Source organism: Phyllostomus hastatus, unplaced genomic scaffold (genome assembly GCF_019186645.2).
Source record: "Phyllostomus hastatus isolate PE091 unplaced genomic scaffold, TTU_PhHast_1.1 phas_contig_209, whole genome shotgun sequence".
In the NCBI taxonomy this organism is placed as follows: domain Eukaryota; kingdom Metazoa; phylum Chordata; class Mammalia; order Chiroptera; family Phyllostomidae; genus Phyllostomus; species Phyllostomus hastatus.
This window is the reverse complement of record NW_025333735.1, coordinates 22,266,033-22,286,232: the sequence shown is the minus strand read 5'-3', so window position 1 is coordinate 22,286,232 and position 20,200 is coordinate 22,266,033. Positions and strand designations below refer to the sequence as shown.

General features: G+C 36.8%; 1 protein-coding gene across 4 annotated transcripts in view; it reads right to left on the bottom strand.

The window, feature by feature from the left end:
* Window positions 1-20,200, bottom strand: part of DOCK7 (dedicator of cytokinesis 7) — a 206,915-nt gene that overhangs the window by 76,100 nt on the left and 110,615 nt on the right. For all 4 annotated transcript variants that reach the window (XM_045835467.1, XM_045835468.1, XM_045835469.1 and 1 more), the window contains exons 19-22: window positions 11,746-11,832; window positions 7,447-7,678; window positions 2,081-2,245; window positions 48-217 (exon numbers count right to left, since the gene is read on the bottom strand). In XM_045835467.1, the coding sequence (XP_045691423.1) occupies window positions 48-217; window positions 2,081-2,245; window positions 7,447-7,678; window positions 11,746-11,832 (654 nt within the window). The remainder of the gene's footprint in view (window positions 1-47; window positions 218-2,080; window positions 2,246-7,446; window positions 7,679-11,745; window positions 11,833-20,200) is intronic.

The following is a 20,200-nucleotide window of genomic DNA, read 5'->3' as shown; positions in this document are numbered from 1 at the left end:
GTTCATGAACTGAAAATCAAATTTATAAATGCCCATCTTCCGTTTACCTTACTGCCGATGATTGACCGTACTTCATCATCTGGGGATGTGGGAGTCCCAGATATATCTGGATTACTATTACTAAGGCTCCGCGAACGATTTAAATTAAGGCTTGCAGGTCTCACAGCGGATCTAGCCATTGTGGCATAATGCACTGACCCTCCTAAACCTCCAGGACCTAGAGTTGTGTATAAAACAGCACACAATTAAACAAAGAAAATTAGTCAAGAAAGGACCTGAAAATAATCTCTGCTAGTTCACAAAATGTCACAAAGACCATGAATTGCTTTTGTTTTTAAATGAAAAATACTATAAATAAGAAAGAAAAACACTCAAGATCTAATGATAGATACACAAAGATATTCTGTTTAACAGCAGCTGGCGAAACCGTATGAATTTTAAGTATAATTCTCTTCAATGTTTCTATGATTATAGACTACATGTGCTATAAAAACCAAAAGTAACAGAAAACACTCACACACATTATCTTTAGTTAGCTATAGGTGTATGCAGGACCCGCAATGCCCCAGCTTAGTCTCTTCTTTTCTCCCTATCCCTCCTTGCTTTGACCCTTGATACAGTTATTGGAGGAACCGCCACTTTCCTGTCAACATCTCTTGAATGAGATTATGCTTTATTTCTCTATGTTCATCAGTGACAATTTGAACTCTAACAAAATGGTACCTTTATGATATACATATAAAAAATTAGCCTTGGCTAGTGTGGCTCAGTGGATTGAATGCTGGCCTGTGAACCAAAAGGTTGCTGGTTCAATTCCCAGTCAGGGCACATGCCTGGGTTGTAGGCCCAGTCCCAAGTTGAGGGTGTGTGAGAGGCAACCACACATTGATGCTTCTCTCCTTCTCTTTCTACCTCCCTTCTCCTCTCTCTGAAAATAAATAAATAAAACCTTTAAAAAATAAAAAAAAAATTAATTAAAAATAAAAAAACTAAAGATAATTCTCCTACAAGCCCACCTTATATAAAAAAGCAAAGGAACACTTTTCATCTACAATCAAGCCTGATACCACCATTCAACCATGTTCTATGAACATAAAAATACCCAGTGGCTGTATCCATAATTTATCTCCATTTTTCTTATTTAAAGAAATCTTTCTGAATATCATATTTGCAAATGATACATACCAGTCAACTAATTATAAGTCAGGTCAGCATATAAAAAAAGATGTTTTGCACAATCTGTGGTATTCTAACAGTGAATGAAAGAGTACATGGAGGAGTATTATATATAATCTACAATCACACACTCAGAGTCTCAAGTACCATAACTTTAAAAATCAAGATAGGAAACTATAAACCAGAATATAAATCAATTACAACTGTTTCTGCAATTAAAAAAAAATAATGACCTAAAACACAGAGTTAGATTACTGTTATGCTTAGTTTTCATAATGAATGCCATAATTATTTATCACCATTATTAATGTTCACCTTGCCAGTTGCTGGAAAGGGCACTTACCATAATCAGTAGTGATGAATGACATTTCGCACAGACAAGTACGTGAGCAGGTGGAAAGGTATGTAAAACATAACCATTAACTAACTAACTGAACAACTAGAGTTATTCAAACTAAGAAATCCACCACCTCCACCACCACCACCAATATGCAAAAAACAAGTAATCACTTAGGGCTCCAAAATTCTGAAAGGTTATATTCTTTTACTAACAATGGAGAAATCAGAACTGTTCTAAAGAATAACTTTTTCTAGTATTACAGGTTTCGTAGGGTCACCAGGGAACTACTGAACCACCATATTCCTTCTTGAATGTCCAACAGCAAGCACTCCAATGACCAATACGACATTCTCCCCTTCATAATAGGGAATGATGAAATGCTTCCAGAGACACAAGAAGTTATTTTCAAGGTTCATTTCCAAAAATTAATTCAACCACGAATTAACTCAAATTAAAGGAAGATGTGTAACCTATTTATCTTTTTAACTCCAGCACCTAGCATAGTCCATGGTACTTAGCAGGCATTCGACAAATGTTTGCTGTTCTAGTAAAGAGAAGAAATACCTGGTGATGGTGAATTAGGGTAAGTATTTGGTAAGCGAAAAACATAATAGATGTATGATGCAAGAAGACCATTCCTGCCATGCTGGTCATGATTTCCATCCAGATTTTTGTGAAGCCGGTTTATAATTGATGCCATCGCTTCAAAAGATGCTTGACCTAGATTAACTTTTTAAGAAATAGGAAAATATTTTTGCATTAACTTTTTTAGACTGTAAGTTTCAAATAGATCAAGGTTTTATCATCTCTATATGCATTAAGTATAGTGGTTATACACAGTAATTGTATAAAGATATTTGATATTGATTTTTTAAATTTATTTTTCAATTATGTTGATGTACAATGTTACATTAATTTAAGGTGTACAACATAGTGATTAAACAATCTGATGTTTAATGTCATTTTAATTATCTTATATTAAATGAATCAAAATTACTTTTATAAACAAAATAAGAAAACTCATTTTACTAATTTAACATGAAAATTGTATAAGTTTGCTTAATCAAAAAACAAAACATCATCCCACAGGTATCTATAATTTTGTAAAACAATACGAAGCTCACAGAAAAAAGAAATCTATCTTAGATATCACTTTTGAAAAGTAAATTCTCATTTTAAAGATGATGCTGAAAACCTAAATAGCACACAATGAGCACGTGACTTTTGTTTAAAAATCAAAATTATTAACAATAAATTATTAGTAAAAATATTAACTTAAGATAAGAAAATAGACTACTGAATAAGCAATTTGATTGAAATGACTAAGTATGTAAAAGGATTAGAAGGAGAAAAGACTAGAAAAAATAGTTGATGTAAAACTGTACAGCATTTTAAATGCCAGACTACAAAATACCTACTCATTCATTCAAGTCAATATATAACAAGAGTTTTGTTAAAACTGGGACATGCTGGTAGCACACTGAATAAATGGGTAAACCAAACAACCATTTTGAGCAATAGAGTCTCATATTCTACGATTTATTTAATTAAGACGGGAAATTATGAACTGATAATGAGGCTAATTAAGTTTCCTAAAAGTAGAGCAATCGCGTGAAGTGGTCATTTTGGAAGGATTTATCTGTACACACATGAACTAGCAGAGAGAGTGGACAGAGAAGCCTAAGCGGGGTTGAGCCACCCTGCTTGTGTTCCTGGTTAATCCTTTCCCTCACAGTAGCTATTCCAAGCCATCAAGATTCTCTCCAAAACTCAGGTCCACCTTATTCTCTTTTCAGCAATCTTGCTCTTTATCTCTCAGAAAAAATGTACAAAGCATAAAAGGCCACAAGTTTTTCCTACAAATTTATCAGAATCAAAATATTTTAACTTTGTTTCCAAAGGAAGCAGTTTTCCTCTCCCACATAAGAATGATCTAGCCATCTTCACTTTTGTCCTACAGGCTTGCTTCATTAATAAGACCCTCTCGCATTCCTGTATCTTAATTTTCCTTCCCCTTCCCCACAACTATTTTTCCAAAGCATTTAAACATGCTCAAATCTCTCCATTCTTACACCCTAATCAACCTTGCTTCCTCTTCTAAATAAATACCTTCAAAAGGTAGGAAATGCTTTTTGTATTCCTTTCATCACCTACTATTTACTTCATTCTTTGTAATCTGGTTTCTACTTTCACTATTTGACTAAAACTATTCTTGTTAATTTCACCAGTGGATACTTAAGTATAGATAGTACAGTGAATTTCAACCAGTGTGCCCCCTCAATTTTTTAAAAATATATTGTATTAATTATACTATTACAGTTGTCCCATCTCCCCCTTTTATTCCCCTCCACCCTGTACACCCCCTCCCAACCACATTCCCCCACCCCTTTAGTTCATGTCCATGGGTCATACATGTAAGTTCTTTGGCTTCTACATTTCCTACACTATTCTTAACCTCCCCTGTCTATTTTCTACCTACCATTTATGCTACTTATTCTCTGCACCTTTTCCCCCTCTCTCCACTTCCTACTCCCCGCTGATAACCCTCCATGTGATCTCCATTTCTGTGATTCTGCTCGTTGTTTGCTTAGTTTGTTTTTGTTTTAGGTGTGGTCATTAATAACTGTGAGTTTGTTGTCATTTTACTGTTCTTTAGATAAATCCCTTTAACATTTCATAAAATAAGGGCTTGGTGATGATGAACTCCTTTAACTTGACCTTATCTGGGAAGCACTTTATCTGCCCTTCCATTCTAAATGATAGCTTTGCTGGATAGAGTATCTTGGATGTAGGTCCTTGCCTTTCATGACTTAGAATACTTCTTTCCAGCCCCTTCTTGCCTGCAAGGTCTCTTTGGAGAAATCAGCTGACAGTCTTATGGGAACTCCTTTGTAGGTAACTGTCTCCTTTTCTCTTGCTGCTTTTAAGAGTCTCTCCTTATTTTTAATCTTGAGTAATGTAATTATGATGTGTCTTGGTGTGTTCCTCCTTGGGTCCAACTTCTTTGGGATTCTCTGAGCTTCCTGGACTTCCTGGAAGTCTATTTCCTTTGCCAGCTTGGGGAAGTTCTCTTTCATTATTTTTTCAAATAAGTTTTCCATTTCTTGCTCTTCCTCTTCTCCTTCTGGCACCCCTATGATTCAGATGTTGGAATGTTTAAAGATGTCGTGGAGGTTCCTTAGTCTCTCCTCATTTTTTTTGAATTCTTATTTCTTCATTCTTTTCTGGTTGAACTTTTCTTTCTTCCTTCTGGTCCACCTAGTTGATTTGAGTCCCAGTTTCCTGTCACTGTTAGTTCCCTTTACATTTTCCTTTATTTCACTTAGCATAGCCTTCATTTTTTCATCTAATTTGCAGCCATATTCAACCAATTCTGTGAGCATCCTGATAACCAGTGTTTTGAACTGTATATCTGATAGGTTGGCTATCTCTTCATCACTTAGTTGTATTTTTCCTGGAGCTTTGATCTGTTCTTTCATTTGGGCCATATTTTTTGTCTTGGCACACCCGTTATGTATTAAGGGGTGGAACCTTAGGTGTTCACCAGGGTGGAGTAACCCACATTGCTGTATGTTGGGGAGGGGTCCGAGAGGGAACAATGGTGCTTGCTCTGCTCTCTGCCGGCTTTCAGTCACTTCCCCCGATTCCCACAATCAAATTGGCCCCTTCTGGTGCTGATTCCTGTGTGGGTAGGTCTGTGTACATTCTAGGACCTTGTGGATCTCTCCAACGAACTCTCCTGTGAGGCTGGGAGTTCCTCCACTGGGGCCTCAACCCCCCACTGGCGTTTTCAATCAGAGGTTTTGAGGCTTTATTTCCCCGTGCTAGAGCTCTGGGTTGCATGGTCTGTCTCACTCCCCAGTTGTTCCTCCCAGTTTATCTGCATGTGAATGTGGAACCACCCTCTCCACCAGCCCCGCCTCGCTGGGTCCGCCAGCCACCACCTTACCCGCACCAGTCCTCCAGCCTTGCCCCAAGTCCTCTCTGCCTGGCCGCCCATCTCCATCCCTCCTACCAGTCTGGATGAATGTTTCTTCTTTAACTCCTTGGTTGTCGGTCTTCCATACCATTAACTTTTCTGTCAGTTCTGGTTGTTGTTTTTTTTAAATTGTTGTTGTCCTTGTTTTGGTTGTGTGAGGAGGCACAGTGTGTCTACCTACGCCTCAATCTTGGCCAGATGTCTGCTTTTTGGTTTTTTCCCAAGAATTTTTAAAACATGAAATACCTGAATATTTACTCAGGGGCACTGAATTCTTTTCCCTTAGAAAAAAAAAAGTCAACAGCCAACACAACAATAGCCGTCCAGTGTGAATGAATCAATATTATACATTCTTTTTTTTTTTTGTAAGACAGGGAAAAAAATATATTTTTGTGTGCCCAGAATTTTAGTATTTAGTTTATGTGTGCCATGAAATTAAAAAGGCTGACAATCATTGATACAGTAGATAAGAACAGGACTTTGGAGTCAGTTGCTTGGGTTTGAATTCTTAGGCAACTTTTTAAAAGTATTATGCTCACCACTTCATTCATGAAATGGTACCTAATGATACCTATACACAGACTTGTGAGGATTTCATACATTACTATAAATAAAGCACATAGCACTATCCCTGGTACAGAGTAAGTGCTATGCAAATATTCTTTACCATTTTTAATATTATAGATTATAACCTATAATCTATAGATTTTACAGCAGTGTTAACATTTTTTCCTTAAAATCTCCTAAGACTACCGTAATGGCACTCTACAGTATCACTTAACCTTACCTCTCTCTCCATCCTACCATCACCTGTCTTTCATCAGGACCTCATAGGGCTTCTATGAAATATTACAAGACTCCCAATTTGTCTCCATGACTCCAGATTTTCCCACTTTTAACCCATTTCTATGCAACACAGTCATCTTTATGAAAGCCAAAGTGGGTCACATTACTTCCCTAATTAAGACCAGACCCTTCAAAGGCTATTGATTCTTTACGGAATCATAATCCCAATTATCTGAAATGTCATAGAAGACCTTACTTCATCATCCCCACCACCTATCATCTTTAATCACCAACCTTCCAATTTCTAATACTCATAATTCCCCCAGCACTTCCAGGTACAACTGCATACTGTGCACATGCTGTACCTCCCCCGGACTAGCTGTTTACTCATCAGGCTCCTACTCACCTTTAAATGCTCTAGCCAAGAATTACTTCTACTTACAAGTCTCCCCTAAAAAAATCCCAAGGTATTGAATACTCCTTTCCCACTTAACACAGAATTTCTATAACAGGTTAGCTGAAATTTCTTATAAGCTCAACTACTTTGCAAGATTTAGGTGGAAGATGTTACCAAAAGTAGAGGAATAAATATTGAAAAAAGAGTGGGAAACAAAAATACCTCTCCTTCTAGAACATAAAAGAGAAAAAGAACCTAGAGATTTTGAGTTAATGAAAGAAAGAACAGCTGTATGAAATAGAGAATACCAGATGAGGGGAAATGTAAACTAGGTGTATTATATGTCATATAAATGCAGAGTGGTTTATTTTGCCTGTTTCCCTAACTAGTCTGTGAGATCCTTAAAATCAGGAACCATGCCTTGGACAGTGCCTATCAGTGTCTAGGTACATTGAAGAGTCCAGCTCCAATATTACAAATGTGGCAATATTGGTGGGTGTGAATGGAGCTGGGTGTGCTTAAAAAATACTTAGTGAGTAAGTACATTTATTTCCGTAATTTGAGTAGAACTCTATATGACATATTTTATAAAAAACAAAAGAAAGTTACAATAATTTTGATATTAGCAATAAGTAAATAACCCACCCCCACCACCAAATATCAAATGCAGTTCTTATAAAGAGCAAACAGGAATCATGGTTCTATTTCTGCAAAAGTTAGAAATATCAAGTTATAAATTTTATGATTCCCCAAACATAAGTACATTACCTATTTGGCCAGCAATGACAGGAGGTCTAACAACTAAGAGTATCAGTTTATCAAGCAGAAGATGAAGAAATCGGACCACTGGTTCCAACTGAGATGAATTCAGTGCTGAAATACTGCTCTTCAATTCATTTTCTAAGTTATTTTCCATGATTCGCATGTCACCAATTCGGACTGGAAACATGTGTTCATCCAGAGCATTGACCAGAGCAAAAAACTTGTCAAGATAAGGATCCTAAAACAAAGAATAAGCAAAAACACCACACAATTATAATTCTGTACATTCCCCAAACTATGAACCACTAATAAAACATCTCACCTAAATTAATAATACAAAAAAGTACACATCGACATGTACAAGCATTGTTTCTAAATTAAACACTGCATCTACAGGGTGGGGCACATTTAGGTTTACAACTGTTCATTTAAAAAACAATACAATAATTAATGTGTAATAATACAAGAATAAACTCTGTTTTTCACAGACAACTGTAAACCTATTTTTGCCCCATCCTGTATTTTCATTTATTATGGTAAAGTAGCCACTTGAAATACTACTGATTATTCAACAAATCTCCTGATATTAATTAAGACTCTTTTTCCCAGTATGAGTCTGCCTTACTGTTTTAAATTCGTTGTTGTGATAGGTTGTTAGTAACCTACCTGTGTCCATTTGCTAATTTATTGCCTCTCAGCTCCATTCACACCCACCAATATTGCCACATTTGTAATATTGGAGCTGGACTCTTCAAACTGCGTTTTTCCTTTGCCAGGTAGCTTGTGGTTAGGCTCTGACAACAGAGGTATGGGAAGCAGTCAACCTGGCCTGAGGAATTAGCAGGGACTTTTCTTCTTCCTTTCATTTTTTCTGATGGTGACTAGGAGATGTGAATGTTATGGCTCAGAGGTGAGGGAGTTGGGCAGCAGTGTTGACCACAGTACTGATGGCTACTGTAGGTCTCCAGCAGGGGCCGTCCACCAAGTTTCTTCAATACCACAGTGTGGCATGCGGTGTGCTCCTGTAGAAGCAGTCTGATTCAGGGGTCTGATTCTCAGCATGTGGGATCCTCCTCTAGGTTTCTAAATTGCTTCGTTATCATTTTCTGCAACTGCTATCTCTGTTACAATCACAGAATTCTCTTACCCCATTTAGTAGTGAATCAATCACCTTTAACCTAGCTAACAATTATTTATTATATATAAATGTCCTCCATTCAAATTACAGGCAATTTCCACCTCCTGACTAAATCCTGACTATTATTTAACCTCCTCTACACTAACAGAACCAATCTTATTAAAAGCAGTAAGTACCCAGTCCCAGGATATATGCTTATTCTCCCAGCCTCCATTATACCTAGAGATGACCATGTGCTATAGTTCTAACCAGTGAGATGTGAGCAAAAGTCTATTGGCACTCTGGGAAGACTTTCACTTAGTTAACAATAAAAATACACTTTAAGAAAAGGTAGTAATGCTGAACAGCATCACATTTATAATTCTAATAATGTTCTAATATGTTATGTATGTTTCAAATGAGTAAAAAAATAATTCTATGGAGTTCTAACTATACATCCAATAATTTCAAAGATCTATAAGCAAGGTATAAAACACGATAAAAACATTTGTTGTCTTTAATTAATCCTTTAAAAAAGATTATAATAAATGATGACATTGTTTCATGCAGTTACAAAAGTTACAAATTTTTCAATATTAGTCATTAGGACTGCGAAGGCCAGGGTGCTATACTGTAGATTTCCACTTTATTCTTCCCCTACATTCCATAGCTTCTACATGACCTATACAACATATTTTGCCCCAAATCTTTCTTTGTCACATAAAGACAACACACGTATGTGCCTCCATAAAAACAAAGTTAGGAGTAAGACCTAATCTTACTATCAACTCTAAAGAGAGAATAAAATAAAGCCTGAAAAATAATATACTTGTATATTTAAGAAGATATATAATGTGACACTAAGAATACTTCTTTTTTTTAAGATTTTATTTATTTATTTTTTAGAGAGGGAAGGGAGGGAGAAAGAGAGAGAGAAACATCAATGTGCTGGGGGCTGTGGCCTGCAATCCAGGCATGTGCCCTGACTGGGAATCGAACCTGTGATGCTTTAGTTCGCAGCCCATGCTCAATCCACTGAGCTATGCCCGCCAGGGCTTCTAAGAATACTTCTATTAAGGGAAAGAGTATGTTTCAACTACACAGTATAATGTCAATCTTATTATCAGAAGCATAAGGACTACAGGAAACACAGGACACATTCAGTAACAAGAGATGAAAAACTCCACTGAAGCCATTCTTCAACTGGTATCTTCTCTGTACTGCTAAAAAAAAAACAAAAAAAAAAAAACAAAAAAACAACCTCTCTTGTTACAGTTTTAAAACATAGTATAAAAGTACTTGGTCTTCTTATTTTTCCCTATCTCACTATGCAGAAAAGAGCTAACATGGGAAGAAAGCTTAATGTGAAAGGCTTGCTCACAAGGGGAGGCCCTGGCTGGCACCTGGGAACTGGGATTTCAGGAGAGTTCCTACTGATAGGAATGCCTAAACTGTGCTAACAATAAGGTTTATGCTGAACACCTGCTTTCCTTCTGGAACTCAAGAATTTTGGTATGCATTAGGCAGAGGGTGCTTATGTGACAAATCCATAGTAAAAACCCTGGGAACTGAGTAATAGGCTCCCATGATGGACAACATCAACTTGACTTATGTGATTCCACTAGGAAATGACTCTTGGAAGCTTTCATCTTGTTCCTTCTGGACTCGACTTCTTCTTTCTTAGCCAGTTTTGCTGCATGTACTTCACTAAAATAAATCATAGCTGTGAGTATGACTATATGCTGAGTCCTGTGAGGTCTGCTTTAAAAAAAATCATTAAATTTAAGGGGGCCTTAGGAACCCCTGCAAACCAGCCCTTCCCCTTTCAAGTTGGAGAAACCCTGAATTTCATTTTAAAAAACTTATCTCTTTCCACTCTACCTTTTCTCCCAGGAAAATCATGTTTACCAATATAGTTTTAATTATCACATTTTTTCTGTTAGCCCTAATCTTAAACACCAAACTAATTACATCTGCCTATAGGACACCTTTATCTGACATGCCCAGACATGTTAAACTCAACAGGCTCAAAAATAAACTCACTATGATTCCACAACTGCTCTCCTTTAGCAATTGCTCCCAAATTTACTTCTCTCACGTTTTCTATTTAGGTTAGAAATCACCATCTACCTGAACTCTGAACTCTAAAGCATTCAAGTTCCTTCATAATCTTTTACGAACTTGGTCTTCCATTCTCACCTATCATGATTTCCCATGAACTTTAATTTCCATTCACACCAGATTACTTGCTTGCCCTTAAACAGATTACCATTTCTTTGCACTTGCTTTTTATCGTGTGAGTTGCCCACCTTCTCTCTCGGTATGGTAAGTGCCTACTTATCAATGCAACACCTCAGTTTCTAGCTAAACAAATAACTCTCTCCTCTGAACTTGATTTAGTTCATATGTCTAACATATTACTACTTTTATTGTATTGCAATTATTTTTACATTTCTCCCTATTGTAAGGTCCTTGAAGGGAACTCTCTTTCCTTGACAGGCAACAACCACTCTGACCTCATGAAGCTTAGAATCTGATGGAAGAGAGAACCAATAAACAAATGCATATGTATATATGTATATGCACACACACACAGACACACAGAAAGGGTGAGAGAAAGAGGAAGTGGGAGAGCGCACTAGAGCAAAAGGCAGTAGTAAGTGCAGGGTAAAATACAGAGTAATGGGGCTGCTGTGTCTAAGTCACCAGAAAAGGCCCCTCTGGGATGAGGAGAAGCCTTAATGAAGAGAGGTGAAATGAACATCGAGAGGAAAAGCATTCCAGATGGAGAGAGTAAAGGCTTTACATATTCAAGAAATACAGTGAAGAATATGGAGTAAATGACCCCTAAGAACTCTTTCCAATTGAAATATCTGAGTCTATAAGAAGTAAAATATGTTGGATGATGCTTTTTCAACTCTAAAGTACTGCTATGTACCAGAAACTCAGGGGCAAAAATTACTTAATTGTTCAAAGTGATGTCAATAACATTTTAAAAAGTGAAATATTTGCTTTCGTTGACATTAACAATTTGTTGATAAAAAGTAACTTCTGAATCGATACATTTTTAACTGTCTTATACTCCCATAAGTCTTACAGCAGATAACAAAACTGATTTAAGTACTAGACAATATGTTCAATTCATTCAAGTGAAATTTGATCATTAAAAATTATTAAAACTCACTTACTTGTGTATGGACAGATGAAACAGCAACAACTTCAACATTAAAAACACCTTTGTGATTATCTACCCATTTCATGCCAGGTAGAGGAACCTATGAGATATAAAGTACAATGATCACAGCTACTTAAGTTGATTATGAACTCTGAAAAGAAATTTAAAAATTACGATTATCTCAATGAGAAAAAAATACTATGAAATATATTTTTATGCATTGTAAGTAATGTAAAATTTGTGTTTTATTCTTATTACAAAATCAATGTTTTCTAGAAAAGAATTAAAAGGCTCAAAGAGCAAAGAGCAGAAAATATACACTCAAAATTCTATCTTCCCAGAGACATATCCTTTTACATCACTCCAAATCTTCCTCTATGCAAATGTATTTTTATTCACACTCTTACATAGGTGACATCAAAGATATTACTTTGCTACCTGTTTTTCACATATTGTGAATCTCTTTTCATGTCCATATATAATTTTTAATGGTTTATAATATTCTGTTTTCTTTATTTCAAACACTCCTGTTGTGTTTTAAAGGGGTTTAAAATATGCACCTAGGAAGTTTGTTTTAAAGATGAGAAAATATATTTTCTTTTGCTAGGAATTAATTAAAATTATGTAATAAAATCTTATTTTTAAAAGAGAGTATATCATTTCTCTCAATTGGCTGCTAAGTACTGCTAAAAACCCTGAACATGGAAGATAAAATAAACATAAAGACTGAAAGGTGCCCAAAAGACTGCAGGCAGTCTAGGAACTTCAGGGTGGGAGGAACTATAAGGCAGTAGTATTTCCTGGGTTTTATTTTTGCCTCGTATATCCTGGACTAGGTGCTAGAGCCAGAAATGCCACAGGAGCTAACCAAAAAAATGTTCCAAGAGAAGCTGCTCTCTTTAGTCAAAACAGATAATTGCCCTATTTGGTTAAAAACAAACTGCAGTTCCACTCCGCCTCTGTAGGCTGTGGGGAGCCTGGATCTCCACCCTCAGCTGGCTGTAAAGCGATGCTCCATCCCCCCACCTCCCCACACACATGGCATGGTATCAGAGAAGAGAGTGGTAGGGGAGCTAATCCCAGTCCAGTGGTACCCCCACCAACTGTGGTGTCAGTGAAAAAGGAAAGCAGTAACAAGGAGCTCCATCCCCCCACAGCCAGTGAGGTGTAAGCAGAGGCCTAGAGGAGAACCTGAGATCCCACCTCTGTCCAGTAATAAGCTCTCACCCCAATACATTGCAAGGAATGTGGACCTTTACCTGGCAACAGTCTCCACCCCCACAGCAAAACACAGACATAAATAAGACCTAGAGTCATAATATCCAAAATGTTCACAATATAATTTAACAAATCACACATCATACCTAGAACCTAGAAAATTTCAAATGAGAAAGACAATAGACCTAATACTGAGATGACACAGCTGTTGGATAGGTGTGACAGAATTTGAAAGCAGTCATCATTTTTTAAAAAACTTCAGTGAACAATTATGAATATCTGTGAAACAAATGACAAAAATAGAAGTCTCAGCAAATAATTAAAACTAAAAAAATTTAAAAAAGGATTTATTTTCCATGGTCTCATATTTTTATGTGCAGAAAAGAAAACCAAATAAAGTTAGTTTCCTGTTAAATAACATAAATATACTTATTTATGGTATATTTATGGTATATTTATACCATAAATATAAAATGCAATGTCTCTACTGAAGCAAATAATATAGGTTTAGAAACATTGGGGGGGAGAGTTGGTGAATTGAAACTACTCAAAACAAGAAAAAGTACTAACTCTTTCAACCCAAAATACTGTTTTGAATGATAAAAAAAACAGGATACATGAGTAAAATGTGAACACATACTTCTTTAAACATAGCGGTTCTCAAAATCTGAACTAAGGATCAGCAACATAAACACCATCTAAGCACTTGTTAGAAATGTAAATACCTGACCCCCAATCCAGACCTACTGCATCAGAAACTGGGGGTAGGAGAGAGGAAGGTTCAACAACCGGTGTTACAGCAAAACTCTCCAGGTGACTTGATGCTTGCTAAAGTAACAACTGCTGTCCCAAAGCATTCTAACAAGCAGTGTGGTAAAAGGAATGGCATAATAGTAGCAAACACTACTTTAATACTTTTTAGGTGCCTAGCATCATTCTAAATGTTCTGCATACCATAAATCATTCAATCACCATCATATACTTTATTATAAATATTAATTATTCTCCTCAATTTACAGATGAGAAAATTCAGGCACAGAGAGTGTCTCAGTCAACTTGGGCTGCTATTATAAAATACCACACTCTGGGTGGCTGAAACAACAGAAACTTATTTTCTCACAGTCTGGAGACTGAAAGTCCAAGATCAAGGCACCAACATGTCTGTGTCTGGTGAGAACCTCTTCCTAGCTTGCAGATGGCCAATTTCTCACTTTGTCCTCATAAGAGAGAGAACAAGATCTTTGGTGTCTCTTTTTATATCTAATTCTACCATGAAACCCCACCCTCATGACCTCATCTAAGCTTAATTCCCTCACAAAATCCAGATCTCCAAACACTATCACATGTGAAGGTGAGGGCTTCAGCATACAAATTTGTGGGGTGGGGGACACAATTCAGTCCATAGCTGAGAGATTACAAAACTTACCCAAGGTCACACAAATGGAAGCGATGAAGTCAAGAGTAAAACCCTGGAAGTTATACTATATTGCCTTTCAAAGTATATGAGGTTAAAAACAACAAAATCTTTCACAATCCCACACCCCTTCAAGAACTAACTTTGCTAAATTTGATGTATATTTTCCTAAGTACTTCCTACACAACTGCTGATGTAGACCTGTATACTAAGTTTGGTTGTTACTATATTGCTTGTTTTTGTTTTATTATGAATATCCTATTAGGATATTTAAATCTGTATCATTCTTCTTACTACTGTACCATTCATTGTATGGGTGTACAAAATTTTAATTAAACATTAAACCTTTGGCCAATACCCAGGTAATTTCCACGTTTTATCTTTTGCTAATACTAATAATTTTGTGAACCTTTTCTATTTAATTCAAACAACAAATATTTACTGAAGTCTCTACCTAGTTTTCTAAGTTCTGGGGTTTCATGGTAAACATAAAGTCTGCTCTCAGGCAGCTTACCAACCATGTAGCAAGGGACAGAGAAAAACAAGTAAATAAATAATTTCAGATAGTGATAAGTATTAGGTAAATAAAATTGGATTAGAATGATAGAGTATATCAGCAGTGTGGAGGAAGGTCTGAAAATTCATGAAGTGAGGAAAGACTTTTCTGAGATGTTCTTTTATATATAATTCAGATAACGAGAAGAATCTAGCCCTGTGAGGAACAGGAAGGGAAACATGATGATTCAAAAGCCTAGAGGCACAAAAAAGTTTGGAAAAAGCTCTGAGTACCGAGATGAGGCTGCAGTTATGGTGAAAGATGGTGCTGGAGAGGTGGTCCAGCCCTCAGATCATTAAGAGATCTGTAAGTCACAAGGGAAAAATCTAGATTACATTTTAAGAACAACAAAAGACCAGAGGAATATTTTGTTTTGATCACACACACAAACACCCCCACTAAATCTTGGTGACACAATCCTTAATGTAAAAAACAAGACCTAGAGGATTATATAAAGAATAATAACTTTTTGTTAAATTCATAAAATAAGCAAAGTAAAAAATGTATTCTTTAGTCATACATATATCTCAGTTAAAAAGTTGTTTTATGACACCAGTTTTTAAAACAATGTGAATATACTTAATGCCACAGAACTGCATACTTTATTTTTTAAAATATATTTTATTGATTATTACAGTTGTCCCATTTTCCCCCTTCACTCCCCTCTATCCTGCACACCCTCTCCCACCCACATTCCCCCCTTTAGTTCATGTCCATGTGTCATAAGTTCTTTAGCTTCTACGTTTCCCATACTATTCTTGCCCTCCCCTATCTATCTATTTTCTACCTACTATCTATGCTATTTCTCCATACCTTTTCCCCCTTTCTCCTCCTCCCACTCTCCTGTTGCTAACCCTCCATGTGATCTCCATTTCTGTGGTTCTGCTCCTGTTCTAGTTGTTTGCTTAGTTTGTTTTTGTTTTTGTTTTAGGTGTGGTTGTTAATAATTGTGAGTTTGCTGTCATTTTACTATACATGTTTTTTTATCTTCTTTTTCTTAGATAAGTCCCTTTAACATTTCATATAATAAGGCCTTGGTGATGATGAACTCCTTTAACTTGACCTTATCTGAGAAGCACTTTATCTGCCCTTCCATTCTAAATGAAAGCTTTGCTGGATAGAGTCATCTTGGATGTAGGTCCTTGCCTTTCATGACCTGGAATACTTCTTTCCAGCCCCTTCTTGCCTGCAAGGTCTCTTTGGAGAAATCAGCTGAGAGTCTTATGGGAACTCCTTTGTAGGTAACTGTCTCCTTTTCTCTTGCTGCTTCTAGGATTCTCTCCTTCATTTTTACCTTGGCTAATGTAATTATGATGTGCTTTGGTGTGTTCCTCCTTGGGTCCAACTTCTTTGGGATTCTCTGAGTTTCCTGGACTTCCTGGACTTTCCTTTGCCAGACTGGGGAACTTCTTCTTTATTATTTGTTCAAATAACTTTTCCATTTGTTGCTCTTCCTCTTCTCCTTCTGGTATTCCTATAATTTGGATGTTCGAATGTTTAAAGATGTCCTGGAAGTTCCTAAGCCTCTCCTCATTTTTTGAATTCTTGTTGCTTCATTCTTTTCTGTTTGGTTGTTTCTTCCTTCCTTCTGGTCCCCTCCATTGATCTGAGTCCCAGTTTTCTTCCCATCACTATTGGTTCCCTGTGCATTTTCCTTCATTTCACTCAGCATAGCCTTCATTTTTTCATCTAATTTGCAACCAAAATCAACCAATTCTGTGAGCATCCTAATCACCAGTGCTTTGAACTGGGCATCTGATAGGTTGGCTATCTCTTGGTCGCTTATTTGTATTTGCTGTGGCGCTTTGATCTGTTCTTCCGTTTGGGTCATTTTTTTTTGTCTTGATGCACCTGTTATGTATAAGGGGCGGAGCCCTAGGTGTTCACCAGGGCGGGGCAACCCAGTTGCTGGGCTGTGACACCGTGTGTGGGGGTGGGGTCTGAGAGGGAACAATGGTCCTTGCTCTGCTGTCATACTTCAGTCCCTTCAGCCGCTTCCCCCAAGCAAACTGGGCCTTTCTGGTGCTAATTCCCATGTGGGTGGGCTTGTGCACATTCTAGGTCCACGTGGGTGTCTCCAACAAACTCTTTTGTGGCTCAACCCCCACAGGTGTTTTCAATCAGTGCCCTGAGGTTCTATTTCCCAGCACTGGGACCCTGGGTTGTGTGCAGTGCCTTGCTTCACAATCACCGCCTTGCTGGGTCTGCCTGTTGCTACCCAACTCCCGGGGCCTATCAGCCACTGCCTGCGTGCCCAGGGCCTGCCTACTGAGGTCCTGCACGCCCAGGATGCCTTACACACCTGGTCCCACCGCTCTTTGTGCCTCAACCCCTCTCTGCCCGGCTGCCCAACTCTGCCCTTCCTACCAGTCTGGATGAACATGTCTATTTTAACTCCTTGGTTGTCCAACTTCCATACAGTTCAAATTTCTGTCAGTTCTGGTTGTTATTCTGTTTCTAAATTATTGTTGTCTCTATCTGTGTTGTGCGAGGATGCACAGTGTGTCTACCTACACCTCCATTTTGGCTGGAAATCCAGAACTGCATACTTTAAAATGGTAAGTTTTATGTTATGTGTATTTATCACAAAGTTTTTAAAAAAGAAAACTGGATTTTTATAGCTAGAGGAAAAAAGAGTATAGAATGGGGAGGAACAAATAAATGATGTTAGTTACTGACACTGTTCTAACTGTTGAATTGCATGGTGGATGCATGAGTGTTTCTTTATTAAATAAAGTAAAAATAAATTAAAAAGTGTAATTATCCATATATAGATGTAACCACTGTTAAGTTTATAAATATCCCATTTGCTGATCTTTGTATATCTACGCATTATCTGTAGGGTAAATACTTAGAAATATAATTCATGAGATAAAGGGTATGCATAATTTTTCATTGAGACATATTTCAGGCACAAACAAACAAAACTATTTTAAGGTCGAAATGACTATAATGAGTGCTGAATACCATAATCCTATAAGGAGAAAACTCTGGTGACAGACTACCATGCTGATCTATACATCAGTCTTCCATGAATTTTGTAAGCACAAATCTGCTTCCTAGAGTCCAATAAACACAGATCCTGAAAAGCTGATGACATTGAACTGAGGTAAATTCACCCAAATACCATCACTCTGTTGAGGTACATTGGTGGCCAAGGCCTTTGTCTCACTCACCATAAAGTTCCAAAAGTTGTTTAACAAGAATAAATCTGATTTTGACCATTTTATCCTTGAGGTATCTGTGGAACATCCTGGTAAAGACAGCACTGGGCATTTTAATTTACCAGATAACTGGGAAAAAAATGTATGAGCCAAGATACAGATTTAGGATTTATCAACTAACAGCAGGAGTGAAGGGCCTCTTGATTTTGTACAATTTACACACTGCACCATGTTGGGCGTACTGTTCACGTGAACTGCAGCCAGTGCTTTGCCTAACGAGAGTGCTTACATGAAGTTAACACATTATCAAAAGGTCTCTGACCTTCTGAATCAAACAAAGCTCAGCCTCAGCCAGGAAAGTAAATACAAAATTGCATTAAGCAATGACCCATGAAGTTGAATGTCTGAATACTTATCTCTCATATATTTTAAAGTAAACACCAAAAGTAACAATATTTACTATTCTTTAAATATAACAATACAGTTAAGAATACATACTCTTCTTTTAATGTAATAATTAAAATCTACAGAAGTTTAAGTACTTAACCAGATGGTTTATCTCACATATCAATCAGCCATATCATTGTCTAGAGTCAAATCCAAATCATCACCACATTCTTTATATTTGAGCATTCACAAAATAGCTAGGAAGAAACCACCAGCATCCCTTTAGAAAGCTAACCTTGCATTTACATTTGCCAATATTTCTTTTGGAAACATATAATGCTAGCTCTGGCAGAAGACTAACTTATTTTACTAGAAAAAAAAATGTGTCCCTGGAAAACTAAATAACAGATTTGGGAAGGAGTAGGAGAGTCATATTTTTAATTTCTACTTACTCATTTACTAAATATTCATTCATTCATTTAACAAATATTTATTGACTGCCTACTATGAGACAAGCAGTATTCTAAGAACTTGTACATATAGCACCACACAAGAAAGACAAAGTTCCTACTCTCACAGAGTTTATATTCAATGGGTAATAAATAGATAAAAATACCTAATCTTTAAAGTCAGTGATGAGTAGTATGAGGATAAAGCAAAGTAACAGGATAAAAAGGGGTGGAGGCTGCTACTTAAAACAGTTAACACAGACAACCTCTCTAAAGAGGTGGCATTTAAGCGGCTATGTGATGAAATGAAAACAGGTGCTGTGATAAGGTGTTGCCAATAGAGTGCTCTTTACACGTTTGAGGAGCTGCAAAGACACTGTGCTACGTGACTAGAGCAGAGTGAGACAGCAGTGAGAAATGAGGTCAAAGCAATAGCATTATATTGCTTCCTTTTGAAATAAATAAATCACTACTAATTTATTTGTGAATACCTTCCAAATTCTATTCTGAAACTAAATGCCACAAGGACAACATTCACAATACACGTTTCAGATTAATGCGGAAGTCGCAATGGTCATCATTATATATTAATTCCCCTAAATGCATTTTGCTTTTTGGACAATGGCTATGGATTCTTAAGTGAGATTTTTCCAATGATTTTGTTTCTTTTAAGTCACATATCATTAAAACTGCTAATGTCTCTTAAAATAAAGTAACATGTTTATAGTTACTTTATTTTCACATAGATGATCATCAATTACTAAAAAATTAATTTAAATCTGTTCTCCTCTCTACAGCCTTATGGTAGTTAAATATTATCTACTAAAAGAAAAATGTATTTATTTAAAGAAGAATCTATGTAACAATATAAAAATTCTCCAAATTTATCTTTTAAGATTATATTTCATATATTACTTTAATTTTAAAATGAATATACTGAGATCCAAGATGGCAGAGGAGTAAGTGAAAGCTATACTAACATTTCCCCAGGACCAATCTGGAATTACAACTAAATTGTAGAGAAATCATCCAGAATAACCAATGGAACACTACCTGGAGAAAAGCCTTATAATTGCAAACATAAGAAACCACTTCACCACAAGACTGGTAGGCAGCATGAAGGAGATGGGAGAGGGCTGGCTGGGATCCCACCAGCATCAGCTAAACTTCCAGAGGGATATTTCAGTGGTTGGGGGGTTCCCTCTGAAAAGTGTGGGGTCTAAACCCCAAGCTCAGTGCTAGTATACCCCTAGTATATAGTACCAGACCCAGAAAGGAAC